Source organism: Colossoma macropomum, unplaced genomic scaffold (genome assembly GCF_904425465.1).
Source record: "Colossoma macropomum unplaced genomic scaffold, Colossoma_macropomum, whole genome shotgun sequence".
Classification (NCBI taxonomy): Eukaryota; Metazoa; Chordata; class Actinopteri; order Characiformes; family Serrasalmidae; genus Colossoma; species Colossoma macropomum.
In genome coordinates this window covers 36,619,299-36,643,863 of record NW_023494804.1, presented here as the reverse complement: position 1 = coordinate 36,643,863, position 24,565 = coordinate 36,619,299, and the positions used below count along the sequence as shown (strand labels likewise).

Here is a 24,565-nt window from a genome sequence, read left to right as displayed (position 1 = left end):
GCTGTTTGACTACATGACCAAGTTAAAATGTAAAAACGTCCTTCCTTTCTTTAATTACCTGCTTTGCATGTGCAGGACCCGTCTACCGGAGAACACATGGCTCCATTCTTACAGGTGCACACAGAGGAGCAGTTTACTCCATATGTCCCTGCAGGACAGGGGACGGAGCACTTGGCACCCTGAAAAAACAATTCATCAGCAAATTAAGAACCAAGACATACAGTTCATTACCTGTTTCTGTTTCTCAGCCAACCTGATAAATACACATGTTCAGACATGAAATACTACAAACTATGACCAAGTGCTTCACTTAAAATACTGTGTAAAAGTCCCAGGCACTGAAAATTGATATGCAACGTCATTTATCTGGGCAGTAAGCATTTGTTTAAAAACATTAGAATAAATACAAAGAAATAAATAACAATACATTGTGATGTGATGAGTGACGAGCATGTTCCCTTAAGCCCTGAAATGGCCAGGACCCACTGGCATGTTTAAAGTTTTTTCTTACACACTTTTATAACCTAAGAATAACACAACCAGTTTCCACTGTAATCAGTGTGGTTACTGAATAATTGGCCTTAGTATGTAATAACCTGGTTAAACAAAAAGCTTCAAAGCTCTTCTCAACAAATGAGTTTACAGTTACCACTCAATACCTGCTTAATCAATGCTTCATTAATTTAAATGAGGTGTGCTGCTGATACAGGTTAACAAGCCCATGTAATGGCTGGAGCACACAAAGAAGTCAGGAACAAAACCTGTGTTCCTCCAACTACACTCATCTAACAAAGATATTAATAACTTTTTTAAAAAACAAGAAATTCTATTCATGCTTGCATTCATATAATGCTATTCGGTATGTTACTGACAAAATGAGTAGTTCTAGACAATTTTTCATAGTTGCCTAAAACTTTTGCACAGTACTGTATACGCACTACCATTATTTCTGTTATTTTATTAAAATAACACTTATGAATGTATATCAAGATATCACAACAAGACACCAGTAGATGTTTTAGATGTTTTATTCAATATTTTATTTAATATTTGATCACTTTTAAGGCTATGAGGAGGTTCAATTTAAACATCACTCTTGATGTTCTACAGCTCTCAGGCAGGAATCATCCACATCTCTGTTACCTTTCTGGACAAAGTTTGCAACCAGTGAAGCTGCACTGCAATCAAATTTCTGTTACATTATTAAAAATGTTGATTTCAGACTTTTTTTTTTTAATTAGATTTTAACTGATGAACAGTAGTGTTAATAGACAGCTGAGAGATAAACGTGTGTTTACCTTAAAGCCTGGTGCGCAGTTACACTCTCCAGTCACACTGTGGCAGTCTGCACCATTCTGGCACTCACACACCTGCAGACACTCCTCACCGTAGAATCCAGGAGCGCACGTCTCATTACAGTACACACCTGACCAACCAGGCTGACACAAGCACTCCCCCGACACAGGGTGACAACTGAGAGAGAGAGAGAGAGAGAGAGAGAGAGAGAGAGAGAGAGAGAGAGAGAGAGAGAGAGAGAGTTGTTAAAGTGAACAAATAAAGTTTTGACTTCTACAAATTTTAAGCTAATTTTAGAGAAATTTAAGTAACTAGGCTGTCTTAAAATTTTCAATGAATTGAACCTCTAATAGATAACACAACAACAATACTATGCGTCTTATATTCTACCAGGTTTATGTGAAGTTCAGAATGTTCAAAGTATTGAAGGGGAATTCCACCATTTTTTCTAAATTTCTGCATAATTCCACATTTTTAGATGTAAATGAAGTCATTCAGTGTGGTCTGATGTAAAATGATGCTTTGTAGAGAATCTAACCAACTCAGATTTCTTGTTGCTGGTGGTAACCAGGGGTTACAATGCCTAATACAGGCGTTATATTTACTAATCAAAAGTGAAAAAATACATTTTCTACTATTTTGCCTTATACATAATTCTATATACACAATTCTGGCTAATGATGGAACCATGACACATCTTAAAACATACGGCTGAATTCCCACTTCAGGCAGCCCAGTTACTTACTTGTTAAAACAACAGATCTCTCTCTTTTTTTTTTTTTTGTACAGTGTACCCCATAAATGTTCTGCTCTTAAATTTTGTTTATGCATCTCTCATAGCCCATTTAAGCTGGCAGAAAAGTTATGTTGAATGTTCAACTGATGCTACATTTGTGTTTTAAAATATAAGTTATTTTATTATATTTTACATTTGATTAAATCTTAAATGTGGAAAGGAAGAAAAACATCCTTTATATATTTTCTTAAATTTTTGACACAAATACCAAAAAAATCAGACGTGTAGACCTTTTGATGCAGAATGTAGACTGAATGTAGATGTAATTCATGTAATGAGACATAACTTATTATGTGACTATAATAACTCCATACTATAATTTAACATGTTTTAGTGACAGGTTTTTAGTGTTCATGACGACAGTTTTCTTAAGCAACACATTTTACGCTGACAGACAGTCAGGTTTCGTTAAGTGTTTGCCACATCGCTATCGGTCAGTTTGTGGTTATGGACTGACTGTGGCCAGTACCTGTTGGTGAGGCAGCTGGCTGCACCTGAAACAGCAGCTCTATTGAGCCAGAATACAGCAGCTGTCCTCACACACAGCACATGCAGCCAGTCAGCTGTGGCAGCCTGTCTGATCCACACGGCAGAAACACAATGAGAAACTGTGTGTGTGGCTCTAAGCACATAAACACATACGCTCACCCCCCCTTGACAAAATAATTTACCCCCCACCCACTGCCACTAAACACCTACACACTCAGCAAACTCTCTTCTATACACTTTCTTTCCTTTCTCTCACTCATTCTCTCAAACAAACTAACTGACTCACATACAAACCACACACAGTCGAATACAAAGTCTGGACACACCTGATTAAATGTACGTTTTTCATAAGCAAGCCAAAAGATATTTTAGACTAAAGGCTTATGCCTACATGTTTGAAATTTGTTTCTATGACAAATACAGAGTGAAAGTGATGGACAGTCTAGATGGACCAAATCAGTTCAAACTACAGACCCATAGTAAAAAACTATTCAGAAAACAATGATCCATTAAACCCAAGGCATTTATACAGGTCGTGATTAGCTAAATATATACAAAACCATCATGTATAGGGTACTTTTATTGAGAGGTGACTGTCCCAAACCCTAATCCCTAAACTTCATCTTGTAAAAAATATTACTTAAATTAACAAAATATCATTTTTTTAAATTTATTTTTAAGTGAAGTATAAAAAGATTATTAATTTATGTGTGAACAACTTTAATTAAAGCTGTGTTTGCTAGTCATGTACTGGCAAAAATGAACTGTTCAATCATTTGTTGTCATAAACAAACTAAGAATAGTCCAGCAACCAAAAATATCCAGCCAATAGTGTCTGGTGACCACTGATGAAGGACTGGAGGATGACCAACACAAAATGTCTGGCAACCAATGAGTTATCATCTCTAAATGACATCTACAAGGTGGTCCAACAAGATAAGGCTTGTCTAACAGAGTGAAGAATGAGTGGACACAGTGTTTACAAACTCCAGCACTGCTGTGTCTGATTAACTTGTACCTGCACAACACACACTAACACACCACCACCACGTCAGTGCTTAGAATGATGAAACACCCAACTAATATATACATATATATATATATATATATATATATATATATATATATATATATATATATATGATCGCTATAAGCTGCCAGTGTGCACTCAGCACCATGGTGTTTGTACAATATCCCATCTACCTTACCTGTGCGTGTTTGGGCTGTGGCAGGGACACTTCTTGTCACACTTGAGGCCGTAGACGCCCTCAGGGCAGATGCGTGTCTCGCAGCGCTCACCCGTGTAGCCTGGCTCACACAGACACGCCCCGCTGATGTGGTAGCACTTGGCTCCATTCTCACAGCGGCAGGTTTGGCTGCAGCTCACGCCATACTTGCCAACCGGGCACTCGTCCTGACACCTGCCGAGACACACACACACCCCTGACTGTCAGTTTGAAGAGCACTGATTGGGGAAGTGTGCTGCTACTGCTGCAGAGCTGCTGCTAACCTCATGCTGCAGATGCCTCATTCAAAAACAATGCTGAACTTTGTACAAAGGCCACATACAGACGTCTTTTGCGGCACCAGGCCACTGAAGGATGCCAAAATGGAGAAGGCCTAATGACTTCTTGGAACTAAACAATACATGTCTGTAATTTTAAGTTAATTTGGAAGTGACAGTGGAACCAACCATTCACATTTTGATTTCCAAAAGGTGCCGACATATCAAACCTTTTCTTTAGTTCAGTCTTTTTTGACAAGTATAAAAATGCCACCTGCACCCAGGTGAACACTAAACAAATGAATTGTGGTGTGCTATAAATTGTGAGTCTCGGTTCATTTCCAAAAAATGCGATCCCACCAGCAGTTCACACCTCAACATGCTTTTCTGCTTCTTCTAGCAGCATATCAGCACTGCACTGTCCACATAATGCACCTGTTTTAACAGCTGACTCTTGATAGATGGCCATATTGTTCCTGTGGCATACGCTGCTGATAATAACGGCAGACGACCAATGAAAGCAAAGCAATGCCTTTAATTTTGGAACATGGATCACAGAATGCTTTGCATTAGCAGCCTAATTGATAACATTCAAATTGACAAACCATTAAAAAAAGCAGATATCAAGGAAAGTTTATTATTATCGCCTTGACTGTGATACACATAGATATTATTAGTCTCTGTTTTCATGCAAAGTAGGAGTTTTATGGCTCACATGGCGACAAATGAGAGAATTAGGCTATGTTCACATTACCGGGCTGAAGTGGAATGAATTTTTTTGCCTGTAAGTGACACAGATCTGAAGTTTTCAGAGCAGTGTGGACACACAAATCTTTTAAAATCAGACTTGTGCCTCTTTCATATGTGATCCTAGATCAGAAACATATCCAATTTACCGCCATAATGAGAATGCTCAGATCAGAATTCATGTGTTTTTGTCTGCTGTGCAAGCGCCATCATTCAGAGTTAATGAGGCAGCAGTGCCTAACCTGAAGTTAGAGCCTGTAAACCACGCAAAAGCATCTGACCCTTTTCACACCTTCATCCTGCTCTAACAATGAACAGCAGAAAATTGTGCAAAGCTCATTGTCTTCATGACAAAGCCTGCTCTGCTGATTAGTTTGTCTGCTGCTTATGATGCACGGTGTATTTATATGACGTTAATGACGTATATGACGATTATGATGTTGCAGTAGGAAACCAACTAAGCCAAACCAAAAAGATACAATGTTACAGGAACCCAAACTCTGGCTCGGACAGCCTAATTTCTTTTAGGCAAAAATGTCATTTGAGGCCTTCTGAAACTCCTAGATATGTCACTGATGTGAATATGAGTGGTAGCTTGAGTGGAAATCCATACAACGTGCTAGGGTTCTTTATGCAAGTCACGTAAAACTGCAATATACAACTTAATTACATGCTTCAAAGGTCCACCGTTACACCATGTGCTTTTTTTTGATCGAATTTTGACATTTCAGGCCTGAACTGAAAGCCCAGCTTTATTAGTCACAGCTCCTCTGGCTTAAATGATCATGTACTTGCTTCAAACTGCATCACCTTGTTAAAAGGCCCTTATGTACGCATTTTATTTTTCCACTTTTAATGTTTGTGTGGGTTTATTTACCAAAAACAGCCATCATTAATTTTTACATCACCACTGTCCAACCTCTCGTTATCTCTTAGAACTAAATTTTTGTTACTGTACTTTAAAGACTGAAATATGTAAATGAGTCTTGAAACATCCTCCATTCAAAAATCTGGCCTGAAACACTTGATAACTTTATAGCGTTAATGGGTGAAGCTAAACTGCTGTACACTAAAAAGGTGGATATATGTACACGTTTGATTTTGGTGACCTCACAAAGCCAGTGAATTCAAACCAGGCTGTTTTTACAGCTTAGTTTTCGCACATGGGCAGAATTGAATGGATAGGGAATGATACATTTTGATCTCCACAATGTTTACATACTACATCAAACCACATCACTCTTTCATTTTGTAAAATTAAGGAAAATGTGTTTTTCCATGACATGGGCCCTTTAAGTAATTTCAAATAAATGTGCTTATGCAGTTTCAGACACTGTAAGACACACTGTTATCTTTAAAAATGCACAAAGGTTGCACAGTTGCATAGTTAAAACAGTAGTGACCAAACTTTGCCCACACCAACAGATCAAAGTGCCCTTGGTGAACTTCATGTTGGTTGAACATGTGTGCATATTAATTTGACTTATAGGAATGACAAAAGAACAATCTTATCTGTTCTACTGCACAGGTCTTAGCCTCAACTCTTTAAAACTGAGCATATTTGAACAGACCAAGGAGAAATGCAGAAATTGACATGTCCAAAAAACAAAAACCAAAACCACGTATGTCTCCTAATTATTATTAAGGCCTCAGAATAATTTGATTTAATTAGGATTCTTTGCGGGGCAATTCACTGCATCATGAAACATCAGATTTCACCACAACTTAATTATTTTGGAATAATTTTTAAAAGTGTACTTAATAAACAAATGTTTTCACTTCCACATTTGAACATATCCTGATCATTTTCCATAACATTTTCCATAACATTGGCATAACCATGCCATAAACATGTCATGGTTTGTACGTACAATGTTATGTCATGAGCTGTATTGCATTATGTCTGATGCAATGACAGCTTATGACATCTACCATGACATGTATATGGCATGCTTATATCAATGTTATGTAGCAACGTTCAAGAAAAATGCAACCAAATTTTATTTTGGCCAGAAAGAGAGTGCAGACAGAATTCTAATTGACTCTAACATTCCAAAACGAATGCAGATAAACTGTCACATTCAGATATCTGTGTGAGGGCTGGAGCTCATCACTGCTCACATGTTGATAGCTTCCTCCTCCAGATGAGCATTGCCTCTAGAGATGATGAAGCTTTAGAGATAGGGCAAACTAGTTCCACGAGGCCAGTAAAAGAGGACACACTGGGTTTGATGAATGAGTGTGTCAGGGCTGAAAAATGCGAGCCGTGTCATTCGGACATGGCTATCTTCTCCATTAGCTGTGCAGATGGGCTCTGGCTAAGCTGTTCCCAAAGCTCTGCTCTGTAGAACGGCCCCACACCCCCTCAAACGGACACACTTGTGTGGCAACACATGGAAGTTTTCCAACAGTACAGTGTTTTCCCCTGGCATTGAGTCCCACACTGAATCCCACATATCTCAACATTCTGTAGAACATCCCCTACAGGACAACATTCATCAGAGGGAAGTCTTGGACACTGTGTGTAACAGTATAGCCTTTCTGTTAATGATTTGAGGAGAGCACAGATGTTCCTCTGCAGAAAACTCTTTTCTGACATCAAAACAGGACATCATATTCATTTTCTCTCTCTCCCTCTCTCTCTCTCTTACCTCTCTGACCCCTTTCTCTACGTCACTCTGTTCTCTCATCTGCAGTTGTATGAAAATTACACATTTTGTTGATTTTCTAAGTGGAAATAAATGAACACATCCTCTACAGAGAACTCACTTCTACGGACGTCCAGAAAGGCCATGAGATAGTTATACTTTTCTGGATTGTTATTTTGAGATAATGAGTTAATTATCTTGTTATCTCAAGAAAACAAAATTGTCGTCTTGAAGTAATAAGTTACTCATCTTGTTATCTCGAGATAACAAAAGTTAATTATATTGCAATCTCAAGATAAAGTTATCTTGAGATAATGAGTTATTTATCTTGTTATGTCAAGATAACAACATTGTAATCCTTAGATGAGTTATTTATCTTGTTATCTCAAGATAACAAAATTGTTATCTTAAAATAACAAGTTACTTATCTTGTCATATCAAGATAACAAAATTGTTGTCTTGAAATAATGAGTTACTTATCTTGTTATCTCAAGATAACAATCCAGAAAATTACAGCAATAGCCCATGGCCTCTCAAGACTTCTGTACACTTCTGCACATTTTAACACACAATTACTGTTTATTAGCTGATTTTAATATATTGGGGAAAAATTAAAGGCCTGTGCAAAAGTTTTGGCACATTTTATATACATATTTATTCCAAACTTTGCAAAAAGGGCCACAGTTTGTTCCCTGTAGAGGATGTGTTAAGACTGATGTGAAAAACTGAACAGTTACTCTCTCCTTCTTTTTCCTTTCTCTCTCTCTCTCACTCTCTCTCGCTCTCTCTCTCTCTCTATCTCTCTTATACACATACGCCAGTCTTTGAGGCTGAGCTGATTATTTTCCAACCCATAGGGTGTGGTGGGCCGGGGCCTGCTAGAGTTGGCCGGAAGCCCTCTGTGACGTCTGGCTCAGCCAAAGCTCTTATTAACTCATAAAAATGCACTTGTGGTGCTATTCCTGTCGCTTTCTGGCCTGCTTAAGTATATAGTGCGTGCACTCTGATACTGGTAATTATGGGTACTGGGCTATGTTACCCAGTCTCAGGCTCATTTCTAATGTAGGCCCCAATTTCTGCTCCCAATCAACTCAGCCTGGCCCCAATAACCACCGTGACCTCAGTGATGCTACCTACACAAACCTCTACAAAAACTCTTTGCACTGTAAGAGTCGTGTAGTCATGTGTTGATTCAAACGACACAAATGAACATCTAATACATCAATTTTATCTTTCAGTTTACTTACTTCTGGCAGTAATTGTGTTGATGAGACATATTTTTAATGTGAAAGTGATGTACACATTTGAATCCATTATGCTTAATGGATTACTTTATAAGTGCATGGTGAGTGTTGATATAACATTACAGAGCAGTGCACCCCCCGCCCTAAATCCAGCACAACTCAGTTAGGGGTAGTTAATAAGCTGATTTGTTGGATCAGGTGAGAACAGGGGGCGTCCAGGGGCAGGAAACACTGGCACAGAGCATATTACATATAATTCATTGCTGTTGAACTATGTACTTTTGCAAGCTATTTGAATGCCCTTACTGCATTGCCATCTCCCTAATCATGTACAGTCAGGTTAGTCAGGTAATTCAAAGCTAATTACTTGGTGGTGGATATTACATTACATATAACTGATATTATATAACTTTTAACACAAACAGAGTAATTTAGCACAAGTAGTATGTTTATATTTAAACTCCACTGCTTTTTCAAAATGTCTGTTTTTAAAGCTACATCTAAATGCTACATCAAATGAAATGGTTATGTGCTGCCTGATGTATGAGACATTGTTTTACAGCAGTTTTAATATTAAAATTTTCCCTAAAATGTTTTTTTTTTAATAGCTTTCATGGTGGAGAGGTATATGAAAGATTAACCATTAATTATAAATTATATATAAAAGCTCATGTAGGTTCACTGCTTGTTTTGGAGAGTAAATACATATCACAACCCCTGGTTCCTATCACCACCACTGTAAAGAAATTAGAGTTGACAAGTTTCTTTACAATCAACCATTTCACCTCAAACCCCTCTGAATAAATTTCAAACATCTCAATGATTGAATATTCCTGAAAATTCCAATATAAATTTCCTCCTCAACATAATGTGTGTTCTTGTTACACAACCTGAATACTTGTATTGCTATGTGCCTGCGTCCTGAAACAAACCGTGTTAAAACAGTTATAACACAAAAAAGCGTGTTGTTGAGTGCAATATCACTTCAGACAGACCAATAATCAATTATTAACGCATAAATACCCTTCAAACACGTCTCATCCTCATCTTCAGCAGAGAAACAGCTCTACTTTCTCTGTGCTTCTTCTCTGCCCACCTCACTTCCTGGGTGCAGGCTTTGGCCGCAGGTGTTTCTGGCTCTGTGGCGCCGTACCCCTGACCTACTGCTGCTGCACTCCACCACATCAGCCACTCGTTTATTCATTCACACACAGATTTTAGCCACGCTATGCTTCCCTTTGTGCTGAGGTCATTTTAGAGCACAAACCATGGACTGTCTGAGAAGTTTGCCTCAGGTTAAAAAAGACTTTTTGGACAGGGTGGGGCCTTGTGACATTCAGAACACATCAGTGCTCACTGATCTGCCACCTAGTCCTATGAAACATCATGACAAATACTCTTGTTTTATCTAACTACTAGTAATATAAATCGATGTCTCTATGATATGGCATAAAATGGAACTTGTTTTAATAAGAGATGTGCATAAACAAACATAAGTTTTTATGCCCTGTTTTATGCCCTCTCTCTTTCCTTCCCTCTCCTATTTTCTCTTGCCTTCTCTTCTTTTCTCTCTTTCCTTCCCTCTCCTCTATTCTCCTGTCTTCTCTTCTCCTCTCTCTCTTTCCTTTCCTCTCCTCTATTCTCCTGCCTTCTCTTCTCCTCTCTCTTTCCTTCCCTCTCCTCTCTCTCTTGCCTTCTCTTGTCCTTTTTTCTCTTCTGCTTCGCTCTTCTCTCTTCTCTTTTTTCTCTTCTGCTTCCCTCTCCTCTCTTCTCCCACCTTCTCTTCTCCTTTTTTTCTTCTCCACTTTCCCATTTTCATTCCTCTCCTCTTTTCTCCTTTCCTGTGTTTTCTTGTTTCCTGCTTTTCTTTGTTCCACTCCTCCATCTCCTTCCCTGTTTTCTCTTCTTTTCCCCTTCATCTCTCATATCCTTTTCTCCTTTTATTTTCTTCTCCTCTTTTGTTGTCTCCTTTATTTTTGTTTTTTTTTCGTCTCTGCTTTTCTCATTTCTTTTCCTTTGCTTGACTTTTTTCTCTCTTTTTCTCTTCTCTTTTCCTCACCTCTCTTTTCTTTTCTACTTATTTTACCTTTTCCCCCTGTTTTGTTTTCCTCTTCTCTTTTCTCCTCTTTTCTCTGTTTATTGTGTCACTGTGACACTGGCTCCAGTGGTATGAATGAGAGGACTGTGGTTTAAACCCACATAGGACAGAGGCCTAAGCTCATTTTGGGAGCCATTTTTGGTGAGCTAAAAGAGCCGTGAGAATTTAGATGCCTAGGATGCAGTGCATAAGTAGTACACAAGTAACAAAAACTGACAAAAGCTGATGCTTATATCCCTTTATGACCCTAGAATATGACCCTAGAATATGATTCGACGTACTAATTACAGTGTAGTTTCTTATTCACTGATAATCCTCCCATAGTAGCACTGTACATGTTTACATGTGCTTACAGAGCCTATTAACAACAGTTGACTTCCCAGCTTAATTATCATGTGACCTTGATGTGGGTCATTTTGCTATAGATCCTGCGCCCATACAAACCCCTAACTTACTGTCTCTGACCTAGTCCACATACACTCATCTATAACAATTATCACTGACCAGCAAATACTGTCAATATCCTCAGACAATCAATTCAGGCCTTGAATGCAGCAGACATTACCTTAAAGTCTAATAAAGCATGTTTTGTAAAAAGCTTAAGGGAGAATGTTCCCACATTTGTGGTTCAAGAAAAGCAAGTTTTAATTTGGATTTAAAATGACTTACTTTACTATTTAATTTATTTATCTATTTTTTGCCCAAAGTGATAATATAATAAAATATTAAAATAAAAGTAAGATAATAATACAGTACGCTCCAGACTAGCACGTCAGCTCACCTAACTCAGACTCTTTCAGTCATTCTATTTAAAAGCAAACATAATCACTTCATAAACAGTCTTTCGCCATGCTCCTCTCTTTCGTTCTATCCTTCACACTGAATCTATGAGAAAAGATGCATGCATACTCTAACTAGTGTCTCACCTCTCTCCAGTGTATCCTGGGCTGCAGAAGCATTCTCCTGTAGACGAGGAGCAGGTTCCTCCATTGTGACATTGACACTCCTGAGAGCAGTTCCTACCAAAGCGACCCTGAGGACAGGGCTGACCACAAACTGTACCCTGCACACACACACACAAGCCATTTATCAGCCTGTTCTAAAAATTAATTAACACTTAAAAGTGATGATTGTGATCAGTCAGGACATGTTTGGCATTAACAGTATAATCAAAATACAGGCTTCAAGCTTTTACATATAATGTTGATAAAACTGAAATATGGCAACATTGTACAAAAAAAAGTTTTCTTTTTTTCCAGACAACTTTGCTTTACAGCGCCCTGCATATACCTCTCCACCATGAAAAAATGTGTGTTAGCTGAAAGCCTTATCTCAAAACATATAACTAACACATAACTATAAAACAGTCTGTCTTAAACATCAGGCAGTGTATTCGTAACCAATTCTTGTCATAATTTGCTGTGATGTAGCTTTAAGACATTAAAAGCCTGGGGTCTCATTTACATATGACCATTTTAAGATCAAAGCTGTGCTTATGAATGTTTTAGAAATGAGGCCCCTGATGTGAACAATTCTGACTGACTGACTCATTTTACGTCATCAATCATGTACATTTTTAAAAAATTGTGGAATTGCCCTTTAACAGGTTGACGCATGTAGTTTGCCTATTTTCCATTACATTTTCGCTTTAATAGCCTCACAGCTCTAGTGCAAAACTAAAGACAACAAACATCTTGACTGATAAACTACATTTTGGGGAAGAGGACAAAAATGATGTAAATTTGATATTTCACCAAATCAACACTTTAGCTTTCTAAGTCAGATAGAAAGCATCTGGAATTTATGATGTACTGTAGCTATACAGTCACATAATACATTTACAATTCAAATGTCCAAGGACAGCTTTCTTTTTCTGAGATTACCTCAAGGTTACGATTTTGGCTGATACCAGTACAAACTGCATAATTACCATCCAGCCAGCGGGACAGGAGCACTCTCCAGTCACATGGTGACACACTCCACCATTCTGACAGGGGCAGCGCTCCTCACACTGTTGCCCATGTTTGCCTGGAGGACACAGATCCTCACAACTGCAGGAGACAACAACAGAGGTATGATGAGAACAAGTCAGGACATATGGGTCCTTTATAAACCCAAAGAACAAACACTGTGAGATTGGTAAAGATGAGTGGAGTTTTAGTTAGACACAGTGCACAAATCAGTCTCTTTGAAGTCACAGTTATTGCGGGCATTAACAAAAACAAAGCATAATTAGATATTAATTATATCTCACATGTAGCTCATTGACAGCTGGGATAGGCTCCAGCACCCCACCGCGACCCAGAAGGATAAGCGGTTTAGATGATGTATGTATGTATGTATGTATGTATGTATCTCATTGAAAGAACTAGAAATTCTGTCAAAAGTGCTGATTGTAAACTTTCAAATCAACACCACATTCGTGTATAGAAAAGTAGAGGAGATATTTTATTAAGACTTTAAATTTGATAAAAAGTTCTGCAGTCTTGTTTTGTGGAAAAAAAATCCTTTACATTTTTAATTTTTCTTGACTTCAACTTGTTGATGTAGAATGCAAATCAAATAAAACTGCAATTAATTGCATGACTGTGTAATTAATCAGGTAACTATATAATAGCACAAAATGGTACTAAGAACTCTAAACTTCTAAGGGTTAAACATGCTATTATGCATCTTATGAACATTTACGGTATGTAAATACACTAGCTTGTCTTTGTGTATGTGTGTAACTCACAACGCTCCAGTGTATCCGGGGCTGCACGTGCACTCTCCTGTGACGTGATGGCAGGTGGCGTTGTTCTGACACAGGCATTTCTGCTGGCAGCCATTTCCGTAGGTGCCCGCCTCACAACGCTCCTCACAGCGCCAGCCACGATAGCCAGTTGTGCAGATACACGCGCCCGTGATGGGGTTACACAGCGCCCCATTTTTACACTGACAGCGGTTACTGCAGTGAGGACCCCAGTGGCTACTGTCACACGCTGCACAGAGAGGAAACGCGTTTAGAGTTCAGATTATTCATACATGACAAAACAGGAAACATATATATGGCAAATCGCCAGTAATTTGTGAAATTAGTGATCACACTGTTTTGGTCTTTGACAGCTTTTTAAAATATCGTATGTTTTCAGCAGCTGCTAAGGCAGGGTCAGAGAGCTCAGCATGCCGGTTCTGTTGCTAACAGACACCCATGTAGGCTAGCAGGGCTAAACCAGAGAGAGCAAGGTCAAAGATGCTTACGGATGGCTGTGGCATCGCTGAAGATGATAAATCCCTATGGCAGCATTTTAAAACATAGCCTTACACCACCCAGGACCACTACGCTAAGCTGATTTAATCAATCCAGACTCAGCTGTAACCTCACCCAGTCCAGCAGTGAGGTTTCCCCTCACAAACACACAGGACAACCCCACACGCCCCACACCACATGTTTATTCTAGTACTTCTTTCATCTTCCAGAAAGCACTTTCTCTGACATCAGCACAGGGAAAACTGAATTAGGAGAGCTTCATGGTTCTCTAACCATTCATTAGAGTTATGAGGTTTCAGGTTAAATGACTGTGTGTTGTAGCTATTGAGTGCACTGGAGAGTCAGTTAAAGGGGTTAAAAAGATGGTTTCTGCCATCCATAAACACTTTTGATGAAAGAGTGTCCAAAGCAAACTGACGTTACAGACAACCACATTTTGGGGGTGTTCTTTATCTTGACTGTCTGATAGGATTAACACATTTCTAGGAACTTGGAGGCTTTTGCACACGGCATCCATACCAGCCCAAGTGCATGCTATCATTAAAGCTAAAGGGGGACATCACAATGCCAAGAAATTCTAAATTCTGAAATTCATGTAAACATTCAAAGATTTTACTTTTTACTCAAATGGTTATGCTGATAATATCATTTGTAATGAAAAACTATGTACTAAATTAGAAATGAAATGCATAACAGAAGGATTTTCACCAGTGGTCCCAGACTTTTGGACCCCATTGTATGTAGATCCATTCATCCCAATACTTTTATGCATATTTGGCATTTTGAATAAAAAAGACTAAATGATAAATATCAAATAAAATCATCAAAAGTTACTTAGAAGTTTGTAAGCTCTTGTCACATCGTAGCTATGAAAGCTATGACATAGCCATGAAACATCACAGAAGGCAACAGGTACCAAGGATATTAATGTAGAAATAAACATACCTTTATTATTATCAATGTCAAAAACAAATCAGTCACAGTAAACAGACATAAAGGCTACATTCACATTACCAGGCTGCATTGGCGCAAATCTGATATTTTGCCTTAACGTGACACAGGTCTGATTTTTTCAGAGCAGTGTGGACACACAAATCTGAACTTATCAAATCAGATCTGAGCCGCTTTCATATGTGCTCCTTAATTGGTTACGTATCCAATCCATGACCATGTGACCTTAATGAGAACATTCAGATCTGAATTCATGTGTTTTTTATCACCGTATTTGCGCCATCATTCAGTGTTAATGTAGCAGCAGTGCCGAACCTGAAGTTAGTGCCAGTAAACGGTGGAAAAGCTTCTGACCCTTTTCCGTCTTCCACTCCCTCTAATAACGAACAGCTGTGAGTTGCTCAGAGCTAATTATCGTTGTGAGAAAAGCTTGTTCTGCTACTTAGTTTGCTTTTCATGATGCATGTGGTTTATTCATGTGACTTTATTGATTAGGACGTGTGCTTGTGGGTCGTTGAGCAATTAGACTTATAATGTGAACGTAGCCAAAGTCCCTGCAGCTTATTAATGGACATTTCCTGAAACTTTAAGTTTCCCGGTGCGTTCTCTGTGCTATTACAACAGCCATAAAACAAGACAGCGATGAGAAGCTGCTCAACATTAAACATTTCTCTATAAACTCAGTCATATTTCTCAAAGCTTTTGTATGAACGTGAAGTACAGACGATGGGAATTCTGAAAATAACTGACACAAAAATGTGAAGCATTCAGATATTTTCACATCTAAATTATACATGAGTGCACTGTGTACCATATCACACTGTGTTTATCATATCATCTGAAATTGAATTCCAAACTGAAACTAAATTTGAAGGTTTGTAAGACAGCAATATAAAATAATATCTAAATCTGGTTTTACAGTTGATGATGTACAATTGCATTCAAACACAAATTTCTAATGGGATGAAAATAACTCCACTGTAGGCTACTTTTCATTTTGGAAAAGTACAGAAAGTTTTATATCCAGAAGTTAAAACTTTATGAGTGCTTTTACACATTGCTCACATGACTGTAGCCTCAACATCAGAGTGACAGTGATTGGTCGAATGAATTCACGTTTGCAAAAGTTAAATAAAAGACAGAAATAATGTTGCATTTTCATCATTTGAATGTTTGATGTGTATGATGTCAGTTATACACATTTACACACATATTTTAAAAAAATTGGAATAAATCATGCTCGGTGCCTTAAACGTATTAATTTGCAGATTTTTTTGCTACGTCAGTTAGTTGCTTAAATTTAATTTGACAGTTGGTTGGAAACCTGGCAAATGCTAGTGTAGATCAGATGTAGTTTTCTTTGTTGTGTAACTGAGCCGACGTTAGCACTGTGGCAAATTAAACGTTGTTGTTTCCAATCTAGGTGGTTTTCATTAGCTACAAAAATGTAGTTTGGCTCAACTAAACTCAATGTTATGCAGTGACTCTACACAAAGTGCATAATGATTTCTCTTTACTCTGAATGTGATTTTTGTCACATTTGTTCTGTAAAGCTGTTCAACCTGCCAACAGTTGCTACAAAAGAACACGTTTGTGGAGAATGAATACAGTTGAATGAAAAAGCTCAGGTGCATGTTCTGTTGCTTTTCTAAGTACAGAGAACACAGTTCTGCACAATGCACAATTACATTCTGCCCACAGTCAGGTTATTTTACTAAATTTAACATACTGGGGGAAAAACAAGTAAAAAATGTGATATGTGCAATAGTTATGGAACATTATACATGCACACACACATTTCTTTATTTTCTTCCCTAATATGTTAAACTCAGCAAATAAATAGAAATCGTGCACTAAAGAAAACTTTCTGTGTAGAGGATGCGTTCACTTATTTTCAATTAGGAAATCAACAGAACAGGTCATTTGACCAAGGGGTGTTCAAACTTTTGTATTCAGTTACAGTTCTGTTCTTCCAGACTGGCTGAAAAAGAATTTCTCCCCACAATAAAAATGTTTTTTTTTTTTTTTTCACTGATATCATTTCCATCAAATAAGGTAAATAAAAATGAATCATTACATCTTGATCTTCACTGAAGTCATTCAAAAGTTTTATCTGGCAGTGTATGATCGATGTGTGTGTGGATGCATGTCTGCCACACTAATAAAGCTCACAATAAAGCCCATCCTACCCACACCACACACTGCAGACTGAGCTGAGCACGTTGGCATCACTGACCACACACGTTACTGGCGCCCTGATTAAAGCAGCTTCGATGATGATGAGAGGACACGAGCGTACACCGCAAGCCGTAAAGTCTTCCATAAATCCGACTTGAGAGGCAAACCCAGTGATTGACATCTTCTCACGCACTAGTGTGTTTAACATGTGTGATGATGTCACTGGCCACTGAGGTTAAATGACCTCAAAAAGACTTTTTCACCCCTCCCTCTTCTCACATTTGCTGCTTTTGCTGACATGCCCTTAACCTTAGCTTCGTTTTACGGCCTGAGTTAAACATGGAAGTGTCACTAAGGGAAGCTAGCAGCTGTCCAGTCCTGAACTATTTACAGAGCAGTAAAAGTTCAGTAAAGGCTTTCTAAACCAAACGTCTTTCATCCATCACACGAAGATGAATGAAGAGTGAGATTTTTGCATCAAAGCTAAATAAAATGTTGATGTACATACTAAATACTAACAAATAAACTAAAATGTAAAGCAAGCTAAATAAAGTGTTGATATATATTAGAGCTGCAAGGCTGTGGACAGAATGAACAATATTAGCTGTACTCCATCAGATGTATCTACTGGGCATTTTTTTAAAAGCATTCACATCAAAATGATACCTGTCCTTATCAGACAGTCCTTATGGCTAGTCAGACACACAAAGCTACTGACCTCAAGCAGCAACCTCTGACTCTAACTCTGAACAAAATGCATTGTATTTTCACCTTGTCAGTGCAGAGGTTTGGTCTACTGCTGGGTTTCAGGTTTGAACCCTAAGAATCCCATGTGTTATCGACAGCCAGGACCAGTTTATTGTCATAAGACAGGTAAAATTAAGACGGACAGATGTCCAGTTTCCCTTTATATCTTCATTATAGTCGTATCTCTAAGCTTTGTTTTACAGCACTGGGCCAAAGTTAGAGACCACCCTTCTTTATTTAATTTTCATTCAAAACAGCCAGTTATTCATTTGTCAGCATGAGGAAAAAACAGAAAAAATATACTTAATAAAAAGTTATTTTTTGGGACAATTGTGTCCAGTTTTTCAAAGAAATCTGCAGGGATGTTTTTCCATACCTCTAAAGTTCAGTCTTAGAAGATGGTTGCACTTTCTGTTTCTCACAATGCAAGTCATCCCAAATACATTGAGATGCTGAGGTCTGGACTCTGGAGTGGACTGTACATTGTTCAGAACACGTGCTTCCAGAACACCAGCAGCTTCTTTGTTTAATTTTTTTGTCTATTTGCATTTCTCAGTAAGGGCTTATTGACAGCTAAACATCTTTTCAGACCCACAGCATTGAGTTATTTTGTCACAGTTGAAGACACAGTCAAAGATACAGTCTTTAGGTATAGCAATTTATTTTCCTATCTCCTCAGAAATACTTCATTAAAAAAAATAAATAACTTGTGCTTAATGGCAGTTTTGACTGGAAATTAAACACATGAAGGGTGGTCTTTGCACAGCACTACTGTTGCTCAGTTGTACTGTTTATGTGTCTGGTATACAAATGAGATGAGTGTAAGAATGTATGAGAATGCTCATACATGAGTGCTGCACACTGATACACACAATATGGGACGAAATTGTGTGTCTAAAAGGTGTTTATGTTCTGTTTATGTTAAATAATCACCTTCAGAAAGTATTCACATCTTTGAGAACAGATCTCTCTAATCCTGGCAAACCGAAGTTTACATCTGATATGCAAGGACAGTAAAGGACTTTCTGTTTCTGCTGAAATGTCAGAACATTAGCCAGCTTCTGTGGTCAATATGTGACCATGTTCAAAAAGAATGAGAAAGCAAACCATCTCCCTTATGTAAAAGAAAGTTCTCAGACAAAAGTTATGTAGTTCAACAAATGTAGTTATTTTTATGACCCCCACTATCTTCTTGACCCCTCCATCCCCGACTGGACCGTGGAATATCTTGTCATTGGGTGAGGCTTACTCTCTCATGATGTCTTTCTGGTCTCAAAGTGGTGTGGTGAGGTTGACTTATCACGGTTAAGGTACTTAACCTTACTAGTGTTCAATAAGATTTCATGTAAATAAATATCAATTTCTTCAACATTCATTAAAAAAGACAGGCCCTGGATACATTATCATTAAGCACAAAATGCAATCAAAGCACAAAACATTTACTGCCAGTCTAGTCACTGTTACTTCATGTACAGAAAAACATCATGGGACTAAACAAGCTGCAAAAAAATACAACACATAAGCCCTTCCTCTGTCTCTATAAGAAAGCATCACAGTGCTCCATGTCCCATTAGCTGGCATTGTTCAGAGCGTGCGTTAGTGCTTTCTGGCCGTGGTGAAAAGTCCACAGCATTTCCGCGGGGCAACAACAGAGCGGCTCTGAAGGGCCTGCACGGACAAAACCTTCTCTTATTCAGAGAAGCTACGTTTGTGAGACCTGACCTAGTTAAAGCAGTGGACCTGGAGGCCTCACCGTGCTTTTGCCTGCACACTAACACCCCCCCCACCAACCCCTATTGTCCCACTAAATAAGAGACTAAATGCCCTAGAGAGGAAAGAAACACTCAGAATAAGCTTCAGGATCATAGCTAGGAATCTGGCCTCATCATCAAGTACTGTGTGCATCTTTGCATTAAAAGAAATGATACAGATATATATTCTTGCTCTAGCACCAACTCGGCTATTTTAATTTTAGGGAATGTTTTACTTTTGAATATCTTTTATTTGATATTCTTATTATTATTATCATTATTTTGTTGCTTTTAAAGATCTTATTACTCTTACTTCATTAATTGCTGTTACACTCAGCTACACTGTGAGTGAAGGTTGTCTGAGTTTAAAGGGACTCTCCAGTCACAATTACAAATTTAACCATTACCATATTTGTTGTAAACATGTCTACTTGCCTCATACAGCAGTGCCTCAGTAGCCTATAGTGTGAGACTTTCCCAATTAAAGACTAAGAGAACCCCCTTTTAATGATGTATCTTGAAGATGGGAGGAACGTCTGAAAAACTACAAGGGGTTTGGGGTGGATGCTTGAGGCCAGTGTAGAAGAAAGCCAAATATATAATGTTATCATGTCTTTATTTAGAAGCCCCTTCATAAGAAGCTATGCTGGCAGTCAGGATTTCTTTGTTGCTGTGGAGGAATTCCCAATGGTTCTATGAAGCATTTGCGTAATGCTGCTGTGTAATGTAGTGAGAAAACAGACAAAAACACAAAAAAATGAAGCAAATTGTAAATTCTGTTAGACTGATGAGGCTGAAGAGTGCCATGATGTGCTAGAACATTACATAACATGAAAAATGACATATTAAATGCTAGTATAAGTCCAGAACACAACTTTAAAAAGAGGTTTTAATTGAACTGAACTGACAAAAAAAATGGAAGTGGATCAGTACAGGCCTACGTAATTATGTGCAAAGAAACTTAAAGTGTAAGTGCTACTGAATAATCTAAAACAGCCTCTGTTTTCATTGATTTGCAGCCTTGCACAGAGGTAATGCATGCACCATGATACAGCAAAACCCTATTTCACACTAAATCTGAGCAGCACAACACTTTAATCAGCAGTTGGCACAATACTTACACATATCTAATGAGTTTACATGGATGAGAGCTAAATCTCCAGAGGGCTGTGAATGCACTCAGTGTGTTTCTGCCGCTGTGGTTTCACACATCTATCATTCACTCTCTGCAAATTGAGCAGATCTTCAGCACCCATGCTGTGAGAGATCTGGAAGACTGGCACTTTCTCACATTGTTTCTGACTGCAGTCCAAAGTGAAACTCCAAGCACCATGCTTGGTAGAACTCTGGATAGCATAAAAATAAATAAATAAGCAGTTTTACATTCATCACGTCTGGCAAATTTGATTCATGAAGCATCTGCAAGAGAGATCCGGTTGGTAAATGGCTGACAAAGAAACAATTAACTAAAAGTATATCATAATGCATAACGCAGGGGGTTCCTTTCCAAATGCAGTTAACTTATCTAAACAATACGATATTTTATTAAAATACATCTACTTTTCATTGCAAAAAATCTGAGCTTAATCTTCATTTTTGCAAAGTTCTCTTAGGGCCTTTTTAGTTTGCAATGTTATCATAGGTTAATAAGAAACAGGAAAGAATAGGACCAATATTTTTCATGTCCTCATGGCTTTTTGGTTTTTAGGATTAAAAGTCTTCTACTACAAGATACAAGGGGGAGACAAAATAACAGAAACACCGCATGAAAGTCTCATTCTCGCTGGCCATTTAATCAGAAACACCTACCATATAATGCTCTTTGTAAGGTTACAGTTAGTCCACTCAAGCCTGTCTGTTGCAGTGCAATTTATCAGCCTGATTGGTCAGAAAGAGATCACCACAGGACCACCACTGACCAGATAATATTTAACGCCTTAAAATCCCAGGCTTATTACACACTAAGGTTTATTATTCAGTAACTACAGGGACTTCAGTAGTTGAGCTATTCTTAGGTTTTAGAAATGTGTAATAAAACTTTGGGCCTGCCGGGGGACCCGAGCCATTTAGGGGGTTACTGGTCCTATGGTGGTCTCTTTCTATTGATACACAGGGTAAATTGCATGTCACCAGATGAGCTACACTCCGGTGATGTTTTCACTTGTAAAAATAAACGAAAAAATCCATCGTAGAAGCATCATAGAAACAGTTTTCAATGTTTTTTTTAAAGTACTGACGCTCAGAAAAGAACATTGCCCAGGCCTATGTGAATCTACTTGTATCTTTTGAGTTTAACGAATGTTGATAAATGGTAAAATTAATAAATTTTAAGAAATACTTTTAAGGTCAGTTAGAATTTATAATTCTTCATATTTCCTGGCAATGTATCAACTTCTGTTCACACAGGTAAACTGCTATGTCAACTTTACCAGGATTTTGAGTCTTGTGTACACATTTTATAATTTCTCCTTTAATTACCATTAAAGGTAAAAGTGCATGTGTGAAAAGGGCTATAGGCATGTCACAACTACGTCCATGTCACTGCTATGCTGAGAGTGGTGCAGCACCCAAATGATATCTGGCAAATGGTCATCCCTTTTGATTAACAGGGTAGAAGCTACAGTCAGTAATTGCACACTTACAAAGTGCACCTATGTGGTATGTATTTCCAATAAAATGGCCACTGAGTATTGGTATTTTATATGGCGTTTCTGTTACTGTTATGCAACCTGTAAAAGTGTGCATAGGCAATAATCAGCGTATGTGATAAATGTGCAAACTACAGAAACAAAGCACAAATTATACTCAGAATTGAATTGTAATGTCAGTTAAAAAACAGTACAAGAGCAGTCAAGGGGGTCTAATAGAACCTGCCCAGCATTGGGGAGATTTCCAAAATCCAGACTGAGCCTAAGCCTTGACTAAAAAAGGATTTCCAATGGTGATTTATTCTTTACAATTAAGTCCAAGACTAGGCTTAATCCATGACCCCCAGAGTTTCTAAATACACTCAAAATAGACTAGTAATTTGACTACTGGTGGTTACATCTGTTTCACATAGTGCCCCATGAAAGTGCCTCCTGCTTCCATTTAGATGTTTACACTGAAACTCAGAAAAGACAATCAGAAGAAAAAAAAATCGCAGCAGCTGACCAAAGAGAAACGTAACACTGAAACTATCATGACCAGGGTAAGACAATAAGGCCACAGCAAAACAAAACTATAAAGACCCTAACTCAAAACATAATCCATCAAAAGATCAATGACGTGTTTAAAAGGCCTCTATTCCAGCCTCAATCGGCAGTCTTTTGCTGACCTTTTAAAGTCTGCATAATGACGCTTGTGGAAAAGTGTCCATTACTGAAGGGAAAACAGTGGACGTAACTGATGCTGCCAGTTGTTGAAGCCCAGTTGGACTGCGTCTCTGTACAGACCTCACATCTACAATGCCAGATATAATCACACACACACAAACTTACACACACAGGCCTTTCTGAACTCAGCAGGGCTTAAGAGGACCTCAGATTTAACAGGATGAAGAGAACAAAGCAGCCAAAGAGAAAACAGACAATCAGTACATGGTTCACACAGCACGGATCAGATTGCAGTGTCGTGTTTGTTCCACTGACATTCAAAAGCTGAAATATTGTGTGTGTGATAGTTTGAACCACCCAGTCATACTCTGTCATCTTGTCAGTTCAGCCACAACATTTATAACAATATGCTCATGGCACAAATTTGAAAAGAGCCAGGCTTTTACAAAGACATTTAGGAAAGACATCAGGAGCAACCATAACAAATGCTGCTGAAAGAGTTTGCAGCTGATTTATGATATTCTTCAAAGGATTGTGTTAAGAAATAAGAGGAACAATCTTTTTTTTTTTAATTCTGCATAATACAAACTTGAGATTAAATTAAAAGTGTGAACAAAATGTAAACAAATGTCCAGTGAACATACACTCTTCTGAGTGTTTATATGTAATGCTGCTAATGGTAAAATAGTGGTAAATCTGAAAATAACACTTTATAAACACTTGATGCTGGAACCTTGTATTTTCTAAATGGTAACTTAACAGAAGAAGAAAAGGGTTCTTAATTTTAATGTGCGTTAAAAGGGAATTCAACCTTAATCTTTCAAAATGTCTGCACAACTCATTGAGATATAAACAAAATTGTTCAGAGTGGTCTGATGCGAAATGGATCACTGTAGAGAAACATACCGACTTTCCAAAATGATCAGTGAACCTGGGGGTGCGGGGCTGGGGCTGATGTGGTAAAAATATAATACTGCAATAGAACTTACACGATAATATTGCAATAGAACTTACACGATAGGTAACAATATTTTTGTTTTTCTAGCATCTGATAAGAACAGACAAAAAAAGAACTTCTGGTTCCACATTAAAAATAGTATACAAATGATTTGTATTCAACATTACACACAGTGTGCTGCATACAATCCAATTAAATCAGACTACTTATGCTCTTACTGTAATGAACCATGCAGTTGGTCAGTGTTTTGCAGTGATCAGCACTGACGCTCAGAAAAGCACACTGTGACCTATTGATATGTAATTCATCACAAGAATTATAATTATTGAAGCACTGCCCAGCCCTAAGTGAATCTAAATGTATCTTTTGAGGTTTTCGAATGCTGATAAATGGTAAAATGAATGAATTTAAGAAACAGTTTTAAGGTCAAATCCTTATTGCAAAACCATCGTAAAATGATGTCAGGCTTTGGGCAACATATTTGTAATCATTTCATTTCATAACTTTCTTCAGATATCTGGTTCCTGTCCCCACCAATGTGAGGTGGTAAGTTTCTCTAGGATGGTGCATTTGACTCCAAAACAATTTATTTAC

The 24,565-nt window shown here is 38.0% G+C and overlaps 1 protein-coding gene across 1 annotated transcript in view; it reads right to left on the bottom strand.

The window, feature by feature from the left end:
• The window catches only part of megf10 (multiple EGF-like-domains 10), a 77,658-nt gene that overhangs the window by 21,877 nt on the left and 31,216 nt on the right, over positions 1-24,565 (bottom strand). Inside the window, exons 6-11 of the mRNA XM_036595443.1 lie at positions 13,557-13,803; positions 12,753-12,873; positions 11,749-11,885; positions 3,790-4,002; positions 1,299-1,473; positions 59-179 (exon numbers count right to left, since the gene is read on the bottom strand). Of these exons, the coding sequence (XP_036451336.1) occupies positions 59-179; positions 1,299-1,473; positions 3,790-4,002; positions 11,749-11,885; positions 12,753-12,873; positions 13,557-13,803 (1,014 nt within the window). The remainder of the gene's footprint in view (positions 1-58; positions 180-1,298; positions 1,474-3,789; positions 4,003-11,748; positions 11,886-12,752; positions 12,874-13,556; positions 13,804-24,565) is intronic.